The 19,114-nt window shown below is 47.8% G+C and overlaps 7 protein-coding genes across 7 annotated transcripts; 4 read left to right on the plus strand and 3 right to left on the minus strand.

Moving 5' to 3' along the window:
- Positions 1 to 746: 746 nt before the first annotated feature.
- On the plus strand, positions 747 to 1,418 carry BP5553_09999 (uncharacterized protein; the record flags this gene model as incomplete). The annotated part of the gene is made up of 3 exons (XM_032018622.1): positions 747 to 800; positions 851 to 1,202; positions 1,273 to 1,418. The coding sequence occupies 3 exons, from the start codon at positions 747 to 749 to the stop codon at positions 1,416 to 1,418; spliced, it is 552 nt and encodes a 183-aa protein (XP_031865030.1).
- A 1,037-nt stretch (positions 1,419 to 2,455) lies between these two features.
- BP5553_10000 (uncharacterized protein) lies at positions 2,456 to 3,309 on the minus strand (the record flags this gene model as incomplete). The annotated part of the gene is made up of 3 exons (XM_032018623.1): positions 2,456 to 2,744; positions 2,825 to 2,984; positions 3,045 to 3,309. 3 exons carry the CDS (start codon positions 3,307 to 3,309, stop codon positions 2,456 to 2,458), a joined length of 714 nt encoding a protein of 237 aa, XP_031865031.1.
- Positions 3,310 to 5,857: 2,548 nt separating this feature from the next.
- On the plus strand, positions 5,858 to 6,088 carry BP5553_10001 (uncharacterized protein; the record flags this gene model as incomplete). Its single annotated transcript, XM_032018624.1, has 1 exon — positions 5,858 to 6,088. One exon carries the CDS (start codon positions 5,858 to 5,860, stop codon positions 6,086 to 6,088), a length of 231 nt encoding a protein of 76 aa, XP_031865032.1.
- Positions 6,089 to 6,595: 507 nt separating this feature from the next.
- On the plus strand, positions 6,596 to 7,770 carry BP5553_10002 (Uncharacterized protein; the record flags this gene model as incomplete). Its single annotated transcript, XM_032018625.1, has 2 exons — positions 6,596 to 7,015; positions 7,066 to 7,770. 2 exons carry the CDS (start codon positions 6,596 to 6,598, stop codon positions 7,768 to 7,770), a joined length of 1,125 nt encoding a protein of 374 aa, XP_031865033.1.
- Positions 7,771 to 9,945: 2,175 nt separating this feature from the next.
- Positions 9,946 to 14,298, minus strand: BP5553_10003 (Tetratricopeptide-like helical; the record flags this gene model as incomplete). Its single annotated transcript, XM_032018626.1, has 1 exon — positions 9,946 to 14,298. One exon carries the CDS (start codon positions 14,296 to 14,298, stop codon positions 9,946 to 9,948), a length of 4,353 nt encoding a protein of 1,450 aa, XP_031865034.1.
- A 1,355-nt stretch (positions 14,299 to 15,653) lies between these two features.
- Positions 15,654 to 16,262, plus strand: BP5553_10004 (uncharacterized protein; the record flags this gene model as incomplete). Its single annotated transcript, XM_032018627.1, has 4 exons — positions 15,654 to 15,669; positions 15,717 to 15,791; positions 15,841 to 15,921; positions 15,970 to 16,262. 4 exons carry the CDS (start codon positions 15,654 to 15,656, stop codon positions 16,260 to 16,262), a joined length of 465 nt encoding a protein of 154 aa, XP_031865035.1.
- Positions 16,263 to 17,239: 977 nt separating this feature from the next.
- On the minus strand, positions 17,240 to 18,312 carry BP5553_10005 (Glycosyl hydrolase family 61; the record flags this gene model as incomplete). Its single annotated transcript, XM_032018628.1, has 3 exons — positions 17,240 to 17,291; positions 17,351 to 17,927; positions 18,003 to 18,312. 3 exons carry the CDS (start codon positions 18,310 to 18,312, stop codon positions 17,240 to 17,242), a joined length of 939 nt encoding a protein of 312 aa, XP_031865036.1.
- Between the last annotated feature and the right edge of the window lie 802 nt (positions 18,313 to 19,114).

The following is a 19,114-nucleotide window of genomic DNA, read 5'->3' on the forward strand; positions in this document are numbered from 1 at the left end:
ACGTGCATATTCGTGCCGCAATTTGATATTTCCGACATACTTATTACTCAACCCATCAAGTTCACGATGTCCCGCTCCCTGGGTTTGCTCCCTGGGTTTTGACTTGCCGGAGATTTCATTCGGCAACATATGCTCTCATTCTGCATATCATCAGATTTCGGGTGCCATTCCCCCCATCCCGCATAGACAGCTGCCAAAGCTTTCGAGCTCTGTACATCTTGTCCATGTACCTTACCCCTGGCTTTGGCTGGGTCTAGATGGGACACCGTTGACGTTATCGCTCGCGAAGAGCAACTTCCGGACTGCCTAAATACAATTCTCGCTTCACCAATAGACACGGGATCCTTCTCATATCAAGCACTCTGGTCTTGGGATTGTGGCGCACCGCGTAGACTACACAGCGCTGGTTCAGGAACAGGCCGGTTATGCATTTTCAAGCCTCACATATGCACTTCCGCTTTGCTATTGCTCAAAACACGAGATGCCAAGATCCTCAGACAGCCCCGCGGTCTCTTTGAGTGCTAGTATCTGCACTAGCCTCTTAATCTACTATCGTGAGAATACCTCGGAGTCGTGACACCGCGCTCCATGGGAAAAAAATCAGGTGGGACAGAAACGGCTGCCTATTTTCATTCCTATATATAAAGACATTTCCTACGTACATTCTGTTGCGATAATTCCTTGCTTTATATACAAACTTTAGTAGTCTCAGTCATAATCATTTCTCACACTTCTTGCCCCTCACCATGCGTTTACTCAACTTAGCCGTTGCCTCTGCGTGGGCTCTGTCAAACCTATGTGTAAGTTTTAGTGGCGGTCTTAATCCACATTTGCTCATGCATTATTCCAGGTTTCACAAGTCATCATTACAGTTACTAGGGTAGTCACTGTTGATCCTCCCCAATGGACGTCTACAGTCACCGAAGCGACCACGGTGACGAAGTCCGGCTCAGTACCGCCCGGCCATACAACAACTATCGTCACCACTATTTATGTAACTACGACTCCGAAAGCACCGACACAGACGCCAACTATCACTACTGTTTATGTAACTACGACTCCGAAAACAACTACACCAACTTCCCAGGCACCAGACCCAAACACGACAAAATGTCCTGTCCCATTGTATTACCAATGCGGGGGCGCAAACTGGAAAGGTTGCAAAGTTTGTGAGAAGGGAGCAGTTTGTGTAAACCAAAATGGTAAGTCGCTGGTATTCTGTTATGAGAATGTCTTTTAACGGAAGGCCTTTATGAAGAATTCTATTTCCAGTGCGTCAGTTCTGCCTAATTGAGTCAACCTGGAGGCATAAAACCTTCAAAAACCAAATGGTAGCAGGAAATGGCAGCCGCGAGACCCGCAACCGAAGATACTCGTCTCTAGAACCGCCGTCTGCTATATTCCCGTCAAGGGCATAGTTTGGTTAATTCTTCTGGGAAGATTCTACCCCTCAGCAAATTGTCACGGCGTGTTGGATGCATCATGAAGCACGTTTGAAGCCGCGAGGAAAAGGAATCGAGGTGTGGCATATTTAATCACCTTAGACAGGAATTTCAAATTGTTATCCTCGCTATACCCTGCTTTTAATATCGAAATTAAAAGAATTATTTAATTGAATTTATAAAGACAAGCGAACCACATCTAAGACAATATATATACAGCGCAGTTTAATTCGCATAACTTTAATTATATTCTGCCTGCCCCTTGATTAATTAATACGAATCCGCAGAGTAGAAAAATCAAAAATCAAAATCAAAAATCAAAAATCAAAGGAAAATCAAAAACATACAACATACAACAGTAGGTATTCGCTGGTAGTTACTTACCTAACTACTATACAATTGATAGGCTCAGCAATCGAAGGGAAGGCGCGACTCTTGCCGTCATAGGTAGGGATACGGAAATTGTTCTCAACAGTAGCTGGATTGAGGGATTCAAATAGAAGAGAAGAGTTAAAAAGAACCCATTGCCGTTTCAACGCGAGTCAAACAACTCTCGGATCCCAACAGGAGATAATGCTCGAAACACCCGCCGTACATTGTACATATTCTTTCTTTGACGAAAGGTTAATCCCAATCCTCGACAAGAATCTCGATAGAGTTACTTTGAAATTATTTAAAAGCTAGAGTAGGGTGTTTTGTCGGATCTGAAGTTTTGGAGTACCGCAAGACAGACCGCCGCCCGACTTTGGAGGGAACATTTCGAGACTGAACAGGGTCTAATTTATAGGCCCACGTACATGTGTTAGGCCAGCGGTAAGTAGCTTTGGCGGCCGGTTTTAATATATTCATTGGAAGCAAGTCATTGAGATTTAGATGGTAGAGATGCGTAGATAAGAAGAAAGGTGGAACGTAGAATTGACTATCGCTAATTGTTTATGTTGAGCAAGCCTCAGTGTATTATCAGCACATAGAAACCTTTCCACATTGTTGCCAACAAGAGGACACGAGGTATATCAATAATCGCCAGGGTCGTCAGGGTCGTCAGTATTAAAGAGACTCGTCATCCACAGCAATTCAAACTTTATGCCTTTGATAACAGCACTGTCCGTTGCATCCAAAGTATTTCCTCGCGCTCTCTCATACATTCGCTTGGTGGCTGGTTTGCATAGAGCTATGGAGATAAACCAGGAAGTCTTGTGGAGGGTATATGCAACAGTTGGTACGAGTGCAGCGATTGACATTCCCCAAGCCACCTTTGTTGCCGTGGTTCTGTCATACCCTGCGAGGATTAAGGCGACCGTCCTAGAGCTCTTGTCAGCTTTGGAACGCGAGGATTGCACTGGTTCAGACGACAGGGGCTTTTGGAAGAGGAGATAACACACAAAATCACAATGATGCTATATAATTTTGGCAAACCTTTCGTTGACCTGATAGACATGTAGTCCAGCAAACCGCTCATGATAGATAGCTCATTCAAGAGACTATCTCGAGACACTTTTAAACTCCAGAATGACTTAGGCACTTGGTCCGTATTCTGAGGAACTGCCAAGTATTAGTATAGTGATGGCTTTAGTTGCCTACAACTAAAGTTGCTCATCATACCAACATCTAGGGACGCCGATTCCCAGTCTCCAGGCTCCTGTCTCACGCTCTCGCGATGGACGAGATATTGGTCCACGTGGAAGATTGCGGATCGCTTGGTCAATTCGAAATGGCGCCATAGAACACTCGCATGAAGGTTAGACACATCATCTGGATGTCCCGAAGGCTGGGCACTTGTTCGGTCTGTCGAGTTTCCGACGTGTTGTTGGTCTGGCCACTTTGGCTCTTGAGCATCGGGATCGTCTAGATCCCATATACGTGGCATGATACTGGAGGATGATGAGGAAGAAGAAGGGGTTAAGCTGAAGAGAATCGTGAGCGCACTAAAATATGGTTACTAGAACAAAGGGACAAAGGTTGATGTGTGGAGGACGGAGCTGGGTGACTGAGTCGCTGGGAGTTGCCGAGAACATTCCTGCATTGCCACGCTGAAAGTAACGAGGCAAGAAGAATCATGCCCAGGGCGCAAACACCTCTCCAAGTTGAGGTAAGCTGAATATGTAGAATCCATCAATGGTCTCGATACGGATTTGGGGGTGTGGACTGAAATTGTGTCCCAGGGACCAACGTCGTCAGATACAGAAAGCGATAGTCTGATTGGATAAACTTTAGTTTTTATTATTATTAAGAGATTCTTTCGTTTCTTTGTTCTCATGATAATTAAAGAAAATACCTCTGCCCCTTTTAGCAATTCGCTTCAAGCGTGAACCCCTATAAACTAAGCGATCGTCCTACTGGGAGTTGTCAAGTTACTAAGCTTTCCACTAAGAAATCTTGGTCATTGCTCATACCTGAAAGTGGAGTGCCCGCTGCAAGCAGACAATCCAAACAGCCAAACGTTCCAAGTGTCAAAAATAAATAGCAGAAACAATCTCGGATCGGCCTCGCGGTGATGTATCCTTCTCTTAATTCTTTGCACATAAAACCTATTGGATGGCAACTGACTTGTATTCTAAGATCTAGGAGGGGAAGCCTCCGTGATATCTACTGAAAGATCGCGCTAGGCCCAAATAGGAATAAAGATCCATAACAACAAAAATAACAAATAACAAACAGGGATCCTGGCAGGAGGCAGGAGGCAGGAGACTGAATAAAAACCTTGTACGACATCCTAATAATATCGAGGCAATAACAATTGACGAGGGATATAATGCTAGCGATAGTACTATTTGTTGGAGAAATAGATGTCGTACATAGCCAAGAGTCCATGCTTGCGGGATGGGGATCTATTTCTTGAAGGGCTGGATTTGCCTAGTTCTTGGAGGATGGGCCTGGTTGTAAATGGCAGAGTTACCGAACCGGATAATTTCGGGAATTGGTTTTGGAGGTGGCTTCACTTAATTTTATATGTTGAACCCGCTTCGTCATTAAAGATTTCATATTCGGAAGTGGGAGGCTAGATTGCTCCCAGGGGAAATCTAGAGCATCTACTAACTCGCCAGCTTCTCCCTGCTCCGGCTGCCAAGCTGCGACGGTCGCAAGTCGGTGTGTGTGTCAACGAGAGAATGAGAGCCAGGAGCTTATAAGTCCACATTGGTCCCACTTATCCACGTGCCTATGCTCATATAAATGGGAGTCCAAAAAACAAAGTAATAAGCAGTGGGTGGAGTCGCCCCACCACGCCAATATAGCTTTGAGACTAAAAACGCATAATGATGATAAAGTCTACCTAGGTACAGTACTGTACCTACCTCCCCCCATCGTCGGGGACCTAAAATCCCATAATTGTGGACGCAAGTTATTATTAACGGTCTTCCGTTACGTTTGCCTCATATTCTCGCTCAACCTGGCCAATCATAGGAACTCTCCTTCCTATCTGTCCCGCAGTCGTGGCTGTGGCCAGATCCCGAGTATCAATCATTATTGATACCGATTCCCAACCCCGCTGCCGGTAACCAGACCCTGTCGTGCTAATTTAATCAATCCTTTTAAACTTCCATCACCCGAGTCAAATAATCTCCTTCCCAACCGCACAGACAACGAAGGTCCTGCTTCACCGAACCTAACCGTGAACTACCTAGGTGCTGCACATCTCCGCATTTCCGCGTCTCGATCCCGGAGAGATTCCAAGTCGAGGGCGTTTTGCCGTCACACAGGTCGTACGTAACACAACAACAGCCACACTGGGATTCTCCTGAAACCCCGCAGCAAGACCACGTTGACCGACCCTTGAAGGGGGGTCCAAGCAGTGCTGGCCGTCCTGAAATAGCGGAGCGGGAAGAAGTGAGGCTGGTGGCTCCTCGTCGCCCAGTTCGCCAGGAGAGCAGGGCGAGCAATATGAGGGAAATAATAGGAACAATAGGAATAACAGGAACACTAGTCATAGGAGGGAGGCGGAGGGATGATACCTCGGAATTCCCGGCTACCGAGGGCGGCGGCATGTGCCGAGCCCGCCCCTGAGCCGTGACGTTGGCCCACGTTTGGAGTTTGGAGTAGCTTGGAGTCAGTTTGGAGCAGTTTGGAGTAGTTTGGAGTAGTTTGGAGCAGTTTGGGGTAGTTTGGGGCGGGTTAATGCGCTCGAGCCCCGAGCCCTGGGTTCGGGTTTGTTTTCGTCTGTGCCCCCCGCTGGTCGAAGGTCGAACTCTCGTGGAGAACCTCCTGAGTCTTGGCTTGGCTGCTGGACTATCGAACAGCAAACCAACCCCATGTGGCGATCTGGGGAAGCCATGTTCTTGGGTGGTTCACGTTGTACTGGTAGCAATGCAGCAATGCAGCAATGCAGCAATGCGGGGGATGCCCTGGAACTCCATGTGGCAGTTCGCAGTTTGCAGTGACGGTGGCTTCAAGACATGTGCTATCTGCAACAGCAACACATGGCATCGCTAAGATTGATTTGTCGTGTTCGAGGGCGAGACTACTGTACCACGAGTATCGGTGGCCACGCAGAGGTCGGCAACAGGCCCCATCCTGGACATACATCCTACTGTACCTTACCCCTTTCCACGGCCACGGCCACTGCCACTGCCACTGGCACTGGCCCTTACGGACACGGGTTTCCTACAGGCCCCGTCGGTCTGGCATTTCCCGAGTCTGCTGCGACGTAGGTTTGCCATTCGACAAGTCTCGGAATCTGAATCTGCGGAGCTTTTATTCTAATATTTACCTTCCCCGTTGCGAGACACCTGCATGTAAGTACATGGTTGGTTCTCCCAGGTAGGCGGAACAGCGCTCGGTTCTGCTCCATCACCAAAGGTAAATCTCCAAGTCAAAACACCGGCTTGCATTGCGACTACTACTAAGTAGCACTGGGTAGGGGCGCTGGCTTCGAGCGGGACAACCGCCAAGTGTGGCGTTCAATATGCCAGTGGACGGCTCCCCAAACAATCTTACACATAGTGGTCAGAGTGCCCTCAGAATACCTCTAAGTAACGCTCTCCTCGTCCATTTTTTGCAGTTGGAGATGGCGGTGCATCTGCTGGTTCAAATCATCACCACTACACATGTCCACCACTATTAACGCTGATATCTGGCGGCGATCTTGTCAAGCTTCCCTCTAGCCTCGCCAGCCAGCATTCACTCCCCCAGGTTCTTGTTTCAATAGCGTTGTCACGATGTCGGCGAACAACGGCCTCACAGGCGCGCTGGAGGCGACTACGCTGCCCATTGCGATGACCATCAGCGCCTTTACGGCGATAGCATGGTACAACGTCATCGACCTCAACGTGGTCATTTGGATGACCTTTAAACGCCGCCATGGGCTCTACTTTTACAGCCTGCTCGGCGCGTCGTGGGGGATTGCAATATTCGCCCTGGCATTTCTCATGAAGTTTTTCAATATTTGGACAAATCCTTATGTATCATGTGTCTTTATTACCATCGGCTGGTATGCTATGGTTACCGGCCAGTCGCTCGTCCTGTACTCTCGACTACATCTTGTCGTCCACAATAAGCGGAATGTTCGATGGGTCCTCTACATGATTATCTGTAGCGTTTTCTTGTTCCACTTTCCTACAACGGTCATGACTTTTGGGGTAAGCGCAATCACAAGCATGCACAGAATCCGTGCTGACTATGCTTTTAGGCAAATTCAGAAATGGCAGATGTCTTTGCTACCCCATATTCGATCATGGAGAAGGTTCAAGTCACAGCCTTCTGCATACAGGAATTTATCATCTCGGGCCTCTACGTCTACGCCACTCGACAGATTCTCAAGCCGGGGGGGGTCTTCCAGAAGAAACGCACACGCCAGGTCATGTTGCACTTAATCTACGTTAACGTTCTGGTCATCTTGATGGATATTACGCTCCTCTGTACCGAGTACGCCAACCTCTACGAAATCCAAATCACGTTCAAAAGCGCTCTCTACAGCGTCAAATTGCGACTCGAATTCGCCGTTCTCAACCAGCTGAGATCACTCGTGTTCCCAGGCGATAGTGGCGGCCAGCATAGCAGCTCGAATCATAACCATCAGAGTCGGGCCAGAGACGATGTGGTCCTCGCCACACTCCAGGACCGAGGCCACCAGGGAGACGACATAGCGCAGTCGAGAAACTATACGTGCTTTGCAAGTGGCGAGAGACATCCGTCGCCGTTTTCTCGCCGCAGCCAGGATGATACACGAGTGATGATGACGACCGAGGTTGTGGTGAAGACCGAAGATGCTTCCAAGAAAGAACAGGGGGCAGTGACGAGGACGGATATCGTTGCGAATGGCAGCACGACTCGGCAGAATGGCAAGGTCTCTCCGAATTCATCAGAGGTGGATTTCGCAAACCGTGGTTATTGACTTTCATGTAATACAATGGAGCTCGTTGAATATAAAAAGCGTCGCTCCTATAATGACCGCTATGTTACCGCATCCATCCACCGAACTAGCCAAGGAACTCCCCCAACGACCTCATTCAGCAAGCCGCCGCGCACCCCGTCAGGCCCACAAGCAACGCGAACGCGTGGTGTCAGTCAGCTATGTCATCTTTTTACGCTCTTCACGATCGTTTCGCAGCTGCCAGATGGCGAAGTTTGAGGAATCCTCCTATGCGAGTGCTCCGCGCGGGTGTGCGAGGTCTGTGATATGAGCGGTTGGGGGGGGGGGAGGACTTAATTGATTTGGGGTTATATATAATATAGTATGCGTTCCTTAGCATGCCGTAAATAGTAATTAATGTATCATAAAGCCTTGGTCCTCAGCTCGCCTGTCCATGTACTGTACCCCCAACTCCCCCCTTAAACGGCTGATCCCTCTCGTTGAAAGCATGCATCATCCCAGCGAACATGCTGCCGCTATATTTGTCTATCCCCGTGAAACACTTGCCCGGATCCGATGGGTGCTGCTGCTGCATTTATCTATCTCGGTGGAGCGCTTGCCCGGATCCGATGGTTTGTGATAATGGCTGCTTTGAAGGCGGTCATAGCTGTTTCCAGCTCGGACGAAGTAGATAAGGGCTTTGGTCCTTAAGGAGAGTCCTCTTTCCTGATGTAGGATAGGGGAGTCTTGGACATTGCGACTCTGTTGAATGGGGTTGGTGACTAGTATCCTTGGAATGAGAAATGGCGTATATGAACGCGGTCTTAAATGGTGCCAAGGGGGTTGAAGTGCCGGTCGGACATTATATATAATCTGAGTTTTGTTCTGTAATCCTATAATAATAGTCAAAATGGGCTAAATATCATATAGATATACAGCAGTTATACTTGAATTTGATATATAAAGTACTTTCTATATAATAAGAATATCTAGCTTTATTATATAATTTATATAATGTAGAAATGCCGAACCTGAGGTTGAAGAGGCGTCGGTGCAGTGGCCAGCTGCACGTTGTACCGCTCAGGGGGGAAATGAAGACACGTATTGTTGAACATCAAGCCGAGTTTCTATATCTTCCGCGGGCAGAAGTATCGATATTTCTGGCACCATTTTGTAATTAACTAGCAATCTAAGTCGTCCATACGAAGGTACCATTATCCTTGATACGGCCATTTGCTTAACGATTCTACTGGACCATGATTCGACTGGAAAGTAAGGTTTGAGTCATGTTCTGGGAGTAGGGCCTATCGATTGGCCACTCGATACGAAGCACGATCCTTCCGTCCCCCCCCAGGGTAGGTTTGCATCTTCCCGTTTGCGTCAATGGAAACGTCCGTGGTTAATATCAGGCGCCATGTGGGAATGTGATCCAGAAAACGCCAACGAAGAAGCATGGCCCGCTCCATCCTAGATTTTCCCAACCGCTGGGGCATCACCGTCGCAGCGAATGTCGCCACAGCCGTCGCTCGCTTCACGAGACTTCTAGACCGTGGTCACGCTCTCGTGGTCGCTAGTTTTTAACCGATCAAGGCGTTTGTGGCGCTGCTGTGCTACGTTTGTAGCAAATGCGCCGTCGTCGTGCAGGTGGGAGTGGGAGTGGAAGTGGAAGGGTCCCCGAGAGGATGGGGCGTACTTTGATGACCCAACTTATAAGGGACCTTATAGGCGTGGCTTACGAAGTATTCGGTAGTGGATTCCTATAGGTTATTATAATCTTTGCATGACCAAGCAACCCGACATTAATGACAGCGATGGTGAAGATGCTGACGATGAGGGGGAGTATCAGATTGACTTGGCTTCCTACGGGTGATGCGTTTTTATATTTATATTGAAACTATTTATAGATATGGATATGGAGCCTCAGCTACTGGAATACCAACGTCTCGAGCATTTTAGGGTCTTTTCCGTACTATTATTGTTGCTAGCGCTGTAGCATGGTGCCGTGGTGGTGCGCGCAGGGCTAAGTGCACTACGACCTAGGTTAGAATGATAAATGGTTACGTAAGGAAGGACATCGATGGAACTATCTTCCAATTTATTGACTCTCCTATAAAAAAACGCTTGGGCCTGCGACAACAGCAGGTTAAAGTAGTAGTCGGGCTTACAGTAATAGCTAATATCTGATGAGCCAGACGGCTATGATACCCAATCATCAGGTCAGGTTTGGAAGAGTGTAGCCCACCGAGCCTTCTGCGGTTCTGGGAGAACACGCATACACCAAGCTGACAGCGTACCCTCATACGCGGAATCCGCGGTCTCCCATTTCTCTGCAAGCTTATCCTTCCATTCTTCTACCCAGATAGTCCGTTTCTCGCCATCAGAATCAACCAAAGGCACCATGCCTTTAGGCACCCGCTCAAAGGGCCGAAGAAGCGCGCCCGTATAATAGAACTCGTGCTTAGGATCGCAGATACCTGAGAATTTGGATGAATCATCCGACTTAAACTGGCGGTAGCACCGCCAACATAGCGTGGAGAACGGGCAAGAGCGACAGAAATACCAGTGGTGTATGGACCCGATTTCCCGCTTGCAGCTCCAACACTCGGTCAAAGGGTCGCACACGGTCCCAGAAAATAAGACATCGTCTATATCATCCTCATCGCCACCATCTGGGCTTTGATCTTCGTCGTCTGTCAATTGTACATTTTCGAGCGTTCTAGAGACGTCAACCTGCCCATCACCGTCTAATGCCTTTACAGCATCTGTCCTATTACGAGCCACCCTCCTTCGTGGCTCGGTACTTTGCTTGATCAAATATAAGGCCGCTCCAAGGTCTTCATCACTATCTGTAACGGCCAGAAATGTCCTAAAAAGCCTCACGAAGGCATTGATGTCGTTGGAAGGATCATCATCTGATAGCAACGAGATACATTCTTTCACGCACCAGCGGAGAGCATCTTTAGCGTTGGTGATATCCCCATGATCTCGCAACCAGCTCGCGAGTACCAGATAGACATCGCCGAATTCAGTAGTTCCGTCCATGGTCAAAGGCGGCCTTTCACAGAAAGGGATATCAGCATCATCTAGGCACAAGGCAACTAGGTGGCCTATTGACCGTATGCGAGAAGACTGATCCCACTTAAAGGAGGAGACTTCGGAGAGGGAGGCAACCTCGTACCAGCCCTGTACCGCTACATCCCTCCGCCCCTTCTCAAATAATACCGTCGCGAAGAGGTATTTGAGTTCTTCAGGGCTATCATGCTCGGTGTCGACTTTTTTTAGGGCACTGGCGGTAAGATCAAGATAATGCTGATCACCATGAGCTAGGGCGTAGTGAAGGACCCTATACATTATGCGGGGTCGAAAAATAAAACAGTCGAGGATGAAACTTTCAAAATCGAGAGGCCTGCCAGTGATTTTACTCTCGACTGGCTCCTCGAAATGTGTAAAGGCAAAATCAAACACCGACCGGAGACGATGCGGTTGGTTTAGTTCCAGGAAGATCGAGAAGAAGGGCAGCAGGTCAAGACGAGTATCGCGGTCCTCGCCTTTCGTTTTTAGTATCAGTTTCCAAGCTTCCTCTGCGGTTTCAATTGCATCATCTGTCAATTTTGCATGGTGTTTCATTTGCGCCTTGTTTAGCAAGTCATCGATAGCATCATTAGCGAAGCGATCATCACTCTCCTTGAGGGTGCTGTGCAGGGTCTCCGATAATTCAGAATGCTCTAATGCTTCTTTGTGCCTCGCCATCTCGGTACATGCACGAGCCATGTCTCTGTGGATGACAGATAGGGATTGCGAACTGAATGTTGGAGTTTTTTGGTTCTCGTCCAGAGAAATTTGGAAATGGTCAAGCGCTGGCACATGGCACTGATGTAGGAGCAGTGCCTGAGCGACTCGCGCATGCCACATAGGTGTCTGCTGAAGCTTTTGTGACTCGGCAGGAAGTAAGACCCTGGCAGGTTCTCTGTAATTCCACATTACGTTTGATACCTTTGCTGTTAAACCGTCTACATTAGACTCCTTCATTTCTGTTGCCATTGCATTGTATACTGTCAAAATGGCGGGGGCGATGGCAGGTAATCCATCATCGTCCTTGATTTCGTCTGGTTCTAGCCAGCGTTGACTCCAGGACGATACCATAAGTGATAAGAGAACTGTGAAGGGACATGCATCACTTGCTACCGCTGAAGATAGGGCGTTGTCCACGAACATCTGTTTTGAATCTGGGAGAAGCCAACTGAGTACAACCTCAGCCCTCTTATTTGCAGTATCCCGATCTTGAGCGTCCAGCCAGTAGGAGCCGAGCTCTGTTAACTCGCACGTTGGGTAGAACGAATATGAAGCAAACTCCTTAACTTTATATTCGCTAATGAACAACTCTGTATCTTGCCCTTTGCTGAACAGACTGGCAAGCAAGGCGGAAATCTTTCCTTGTAGATTTCCTGCCTTTTCGGGATTCGCACGCGAAAGATGTGACGGCAGGAACTTCTCAGCATACCTCGAGAGGCCTTCCATGAATCTCTCTGAATAGGGCGTGTAGTTCTCTCTGAGAGCATAGAGACAAACGTATAGGAAGTTCGCTTCCGCTCGATCGACGTTAACATGGATGGGTCCGGGCTCCCCAGATGTCCTGAAAAAATCATAAAAGGAGCTATGCCGTAGTATTACAACGTCACTGTTTTCATCAAAGCCGTCTTGACTATCGTTGGCTCTGATGGAAAACAGAGAGGAGTAAACTGTGCGAATATCATCTTCAAGACTCAGGAACTCCTCTTTCAGAATGAGCTCGAGAATAATATCAAGCTGACGAACAGTTAATGGCTTTTGGGCCAAAGCGACAAATGAGAGCAGGACATTAAGCTGGTCAATCTGTGTGGCAGTTCCTTCCCCGTCTGATGCCTCATCTCCAGACAATTCTTCCAACCCGGACAGCTCTCTATTCAGACGCTGCAGCTCTTCATGAAGCATTGCGCTAATCCCTCGCGGCATTGTCCTAACCATCTTTCGAATCTGCTCTTTGGTTCGACAGCGCAGGACAGATTTGACGACAAGATTAGCCCATTCCCACAGGCCCTCGGCTTCCTGACTGATGTTGTTGATAATTTCCTCCTGAAATTCAGGAGACCCGCGAAACAGTTTGGTCGTCTGTAGTTTCTGAGAAACGTATTGGTGGAGATCGTCCTTGTTCTGGTTATTACCGACTTCAATCTCTGGAATCCAGCTCAACGAATGTTCGTCGAACATGCCGCGTACCGAATCTCTGCTGAGGAGTACGACTCGTAAAGGAAGGGTTCGGCTCATATCGTCTTCTGCTAAGAAGGTTTTCTCCAGTAGACTGAAAAGGACTTCTTGTTCCTCCGTACTAGCCTCATCAATGCCGTCTATCACCAAACACGTTGCGATGTCCGATGGAGCGTCGGTAAAGTATTTTAGAAAGAGTTTCTCCCAAACGACGTAGCTGTTCTCAGGGTCGTCTTTTATGCAAAACTCCTCGGCATGCACCGCAAAGCTCGATTGTTGCATGGCCACCTGCCATGCCAGCGTTCGCAGAGCTTTGTTGAGGGAGCGTAAGTCGACATCGTTGTTCTTATAGAAGAAAGAGGCAACCACGGGCGCAGGGGTGACGGATGACTTCTCGTTGGAAAGATCGGTGATGATTTTGGATGCCAGATGGGATTTGCCCACCCCAGGGCCACCGTGAAGCCAGAGGAGCGGGTGAGATCCCTGCCACCAGGACCGAATCCTATCTTCAACCCAGCTGCCGGATCCCGGTATGCGATTCTGGGTGATGGAAGAGAAGACTTGGCCAGATGCAGAGACTGGATCTAATGCTGCTTTGACCCTTTCCAGCCTCTCACGGTCGTTTCTACGATCGTCTCTACCGAGCAATTCCTCAGTATTTCTCAGGGCTTGATGGGTGAGATTAAGCGACTGAGCAGACACCATCATATGTTCCTGGCTTGTCAGCTGCGCTAGGTCATCTAGCAGAGAGCTAATCGACGTATCCTCAACAAGCATGTTCTTTGCCCACTTTGAAAATCTCGCCTTAAATGAACCTTGGCTCAAGAGCTTTTGCGACGCTGCGCAAACTCGGAGGAAATTGACTAACACTTTTACAATGATCGTTTTCATTCCCTCACTGAGGAGCACCCCATTGTATGAGGCCAGACGCTGAGCGAAGTTGCCCAGCTGATGAAATAAGTCGATGATCACGTTGAAAGCGTCACTAACTCTGCGTGCCGCCCGGACCAGAAGGAGCATCGCGCCCATAATCGACGATGCTGGAGGGAAAGCGGCAGAGGCTACACCAGCGATCAGGTCACCCCAACTTTCAAAGGGCGCCACGACCATCTGCATTGCATGGAAAAGGGGCCGTTTTTTCATCCGAAAATCTTCAAAATTGTCCTTTTCAGAATCTAGCTGGCTAGACAAATCCTCAGGCCCCTGGACTTTAGGGAAACGCTCATCCGTCAACGTAATTCCAGTGTCCCTAGCATAGTCCTTGCAGGCGCTATGCCAGAGGGAGGACAGATTGTTATCTAAAGGCTCACTCACGGTCACCGTCATGGCGGTGAGTTGGTGAGGTATCTCTAGGAGGGGGGAAGGGGGAAGAGGAAATTGCACGCTGTTAGGATTATAAGACAACGAATAAGCCAACGTAGCAACTCTATAAGCGGATAGTAGTCAAAGTAAGAGCAACTCAAAGTATAGATCGGAGAACGATTAATCTAATTACAAGAATGTAAGCCTTGTGGGCTCTATATGAGTTGTGCTTACGCCAAGCCTGGCTCAGAACACCAATCTATATACGTACTAGTAGAGTCAGCCGTGGTCCCCCGGCGACCCCGGTGTAAACTCTTTTCACTAGTATTATAACGCATTATGACTATTATTACCTAGATATAAATCTAATATTATATAAATATCTACCTAGGTAACTAAAATTAAGATATTCAAGTTATACGAATATCTTACTAGAATTTACGTACCTATATTCAAGTCACGTGAATATGCTTAACTACCTCGTCGTTTACTCGTTGATTTGCTTCGTCGAAGCTCATAACCTCGGAGAGCTGTCTACAGGCCGCAAGGAAGCTGGCCGAGTGTCAGCTGCCCGCCAGCTATGCCAGGGCCTTGTCGCTCGTCCATGCTTTTGTAGTCGCATTAGCTGCTTCTAGTAGCCGATTTCTTCTGGCGCCGTTCTCCCTGATCACTTCCTGGACCTCCCGCCACTCTTCTATAAACTGGGCCTCCGGCAAGTGTAGTCGGAACGCCCAGCTCCTCTCAATATATCTAAACACCTCCTCGATGAGCTCCCCCGGACCGGCCGTGGTAGCGTATCATCGCCTCTAGAACTTGTTTCTAAGCCTGGTACCAGTCTTATACTAAGACCTCGTCCAGGAACGCCTTCACCTCCTCCACGCTCGAAAACATTTGGCCGCCTACAATCGCAACCTCCCCCGTGCCTCCTACTCACTGGAATTAAAGTATTCAAGTCACGCCGGGTAGTCACGCGAATATCTTACTAGAACTGAGGTATTCAAATCATATGAATATCTCACTACGAGCCGTACCCAGATAATCGCACTACGGCGGCTCGCAAGCTCGCGGGCTGTAAGTGTGCGATTCTTACTGGGAAAGGCTCGCCCTGCGGGGCCCGTGGGCAACAATTAAGGTCTTAATACTTATCATGTGACCGTAAGTCATGTGCTCACTTAGAATAGGGGATTGTTACTATTGTCATATTAATAGAAACTCCTGATTGGGCAGATCCTGCTATTGTGCTGATAATGGCAGTATTTGATTGGGTAGATAGTTGTATTGTAATAATGCCGGCTGGATTAGGTATAGTCTGTTTAGTAGAGGTGAGCTCCCTCCATCCCCTATACAACAACAACAACAACAACAGCAACAACAACACTATGCCTCCCCTGTCCCGTAAGTTGATTTACAGCTTATCTGCAAAGCTATTCTGACATCCGCAGCCTCAGAATCTGCCTCTGCCCCAGCTTCACCTTTGCTAGGTGCCGCCTCCCCCCCAAATGCTGCCGCTGCTGCTCGTAAGCTGAATAGCTATAAACTTTACGGACTTTATACTGACTGCAACAGATCTATCTGCCACTGCTCCTGCCCCTGCTGAGGTCGCTGTCGTTCTCCCTGCCTCTTCCCTGGCTGCCGCTGCTGTCTTAAGTAAGCTGAACTGCCACAACTTTTACGGATTATTGCTGACCTTAACAGATCCGCTGCCTGCCCTGCCTGCCCGCCCTACTAATGCTATGTTAGCTCTTACCCGTCTGCCTCCGGTCCGTAATACAATCCTACGCCCAGGCCGCACTTTCCGGTCTGCTGCCCAGTCCGCCAATACAGAAGCTGCCCTGGCGCAGGCCGTTGGCTCTATTGCAGTAGTTCAGTGTACACATTGTAGTAGGAGTTCCGGCATTTGGGTTGGCTGTGTGGTTGTTGCGGGTTTCCTGTCTGGGAGCTGTGCCAACGGCCACTACGGCAGTGAAGGTGCTCGTCACTATAATTGAGGAATTCAACTTGTACGGATATCTCACCAGAAGCAACTCCTTCGTGGCGTGTACTATCTTGATCTCCGACATCCCTATCGGAGATATGTTGAGATAGAGCTGATGGTGACTATATCCGTGCAGGTTCAAGAGCTTGAGGATAACTAGATCTTAGTAACGCGCAGCGACGACCTTGACTACTAACCTTCCGAGAAGGTTCTTTGTACTATAATGTAGGCTGACGCATGTAGTTAGGGCAATTGTTGAGATTCGGTACTATCGAGTATCAGGGCTTTTACAGAGTTTTCAAAAGTATACCTACTGTGGTAAATATAACCCACTTTTACCTGTATATAATAAAGACTTCTCCTTCACCTCTATTACTAGAATCAATCAACTCGTTCTATCGTTTACAAGGCCTCCAACTCCTTGACAGCTCGACACGTCGTACTTCTACGCGTCGCATTTCCACTCTATAACTAAGGTATGCTCCTCCCATACAAATTACAGTGGCAGAGGCTGATCTGGCACACAGGAATACAGGTAATCGAGATGCGCAAGCTGGCAAGCAGGCAGGCAGGCTGGTATTAGGTAGGTATATGATACTTTATAAAAACGCAGATGTACTAGTATCTATAATCTCTAAGCTTTGTATAACTAAGCTATCTATTCATTGAAAACTTGTACTACTAATTACAAGTAAAATAGGTGCTCCGACTAGTCGAGTTAGTCGACCTATATATTTCGGTTATTATACTAGATTATAATAATCTAAAATCTTAGTAAGAGGCTTAGGCTTTAATAGAAGGACAGTTAGGATATATTTGAGTTATTATATTAGTAAAGAGGGTAATTAAGAGGGCTAGGTCCTCTACGAGTATAAAAATTTGAGCCAGCAATTCAGTTCATTTCCAACTATGTATAAATAGATAAACTTTAATAGTTCAAAGGAACTTAACATCTGTTCCTTTAAAAGGGTTTATTAGGCCGATCATCCCCTAAATCTCTTCCTTTTGTTCTTCGCTTCTGGCTATTTTGGAATACATTGACCTAGCACGGTTAGCACGATGGCCAAAGGGGGTGTTAAAATGCAAGACGACATACTGTACCACTCATTCGACGCTTGGCAAGTCCCTTCGGCGCAAGTTGTAGCGCCAGTCCAATCTGATCCTCCGCATTGACTGTACAACACTGCACTAGCTCCTCCGCCACTACTAGATCCTGAATTTGTCGCTGGAGTAGATCCTGCACTGCTTCCACAATCAAGGACTGCAGGCCCTGGAATTGTGTACGCTTTTCCGCCCAAGTAGGGTTGCCCACTGTTGTCGTAAATGTTAATGAGAATTCCTGGGTCGCTTGCCTTGTATGCACCCGGAAAGCTGACTGTGTTTGAACCAGAGTTCGTTCCTGAGCCTGTAACTCTGATTTGTGCACACTCCATGTAAAACTGTGCTTGGCCGGATGATCCGGCACTGTGTAGGGCGATGAGCTCCGCGCGCAGGAGATAGTCGCCTGGAGCGACGCATGAAGGCATGGTGAAGTAGTGCCAGCCTCCACCAGATATCATCCTGTCAACAGCCCACTGGCCTCCTGAAAGCCCGTCCTCGGCAACCTTGAACCACCGAAGACCTGTGGTGCCTGTGGTTGCTGCGTTGTCTACCTTTGCAAGATAATATATGATAGGTCCTGTAGTAAGTATGTTAGTTACGGCGAGTTCTTGATACTGCTGGAATGACCCAAGGTAGTTTTATGATCACTTACCCTTATGACTCGATGCAATGGGATTATCTGGGTCATTTGAACCTTGGGCACCTCCGATAACATGACCCCACCAACCACCAACCTTGGCTCCAGCTGCTACGCTGATGACGGTGCTATCTTGGTGCTTGATGTCCTTGTTACAAGCGAAGCTGCCGTCGTTTACATCCTGGATTGGATAATCGCTATCAGGTGCTCTGACGCCCTTTAGCTGACCTTGATCGGCGCCGCCCACAGATATCTTTTGCATGATAGTATGGCCAGTAACCGACGAGGCCGCAAGAGCGGCCAGGAGGAGTGCGTGTGTCTTCATGGTGACTTGGGAAGAATAAGATTCGGGATTGAGTACTCTCGACAAATATTTTGCACAGCCTTTGTAGGAGCTATCTACCTAGTTATATAACAGTATTTCCACACAGCTGGAGTACTCGGGAATTGAAGCCGTATGTTTCATTCTAACCCTACCAATCAAAGCCAAGGAGTATACCATCGGACCGTATTTAGATTGTATTCCAACCGATACAGAGGAGTTCGGAGGCAGCTGATGCGAGATTTAATAATACTAATTGTCTCGAGACCAGATATCCACAACTAGGAGAGACAAAATAAAGCATGTTCGAGCGAAGTATGTTAGATCCAAGCTTCGTAGTGGCGCTCGGTATCCAAAGCATGGCCTCGATATTGGTTGCAATATGACGGGGTTGGAGCTTGGCAGTAATATAATTAACCTTACTTATAGTACGTTATTTGGTTAATACCCCGGAATCTTGCTGCGACACACCCTACATAAAACATGTACGCCGAATTTGGCACCACGGATAGCTACGTTCCGCGGCTCCCTTGGGGGCTATCACTAATAGGTTGTATTGTGATTTGATTTTGCCGAAGATGATGATTGATCTCATGATAATAATCCTAAGTATCGATAGCTGACGAAAAGCAATTGAATACCGTATCTATTCTAAGGCATAAAACTAAACGAAACTAGTGTTAAGAGCGTTAGGAGCGTGTGACGGGGCTATATCACGGGGTCATACTAGAACAATGGTGGCCTTAGTTAAGGCCAGGGCAATTCAGGAGGGCAGGGCAGGGACCTAATAATTGTATATTAAATT

Source organism: Venustampulla echinocandica (assembly GCF_003357145.1).
Source record: "Venustampulla echinocandica strain BP 5553 chromosome Unknown scaffold_13, whole genome shotgun sequence".
NCBI lineage: Eukaryota > Fungi > Ascomycota > Leotiomycetes > Helotiales > Pleuroascaceae > Venustampulla > Venustampulla echinocandica.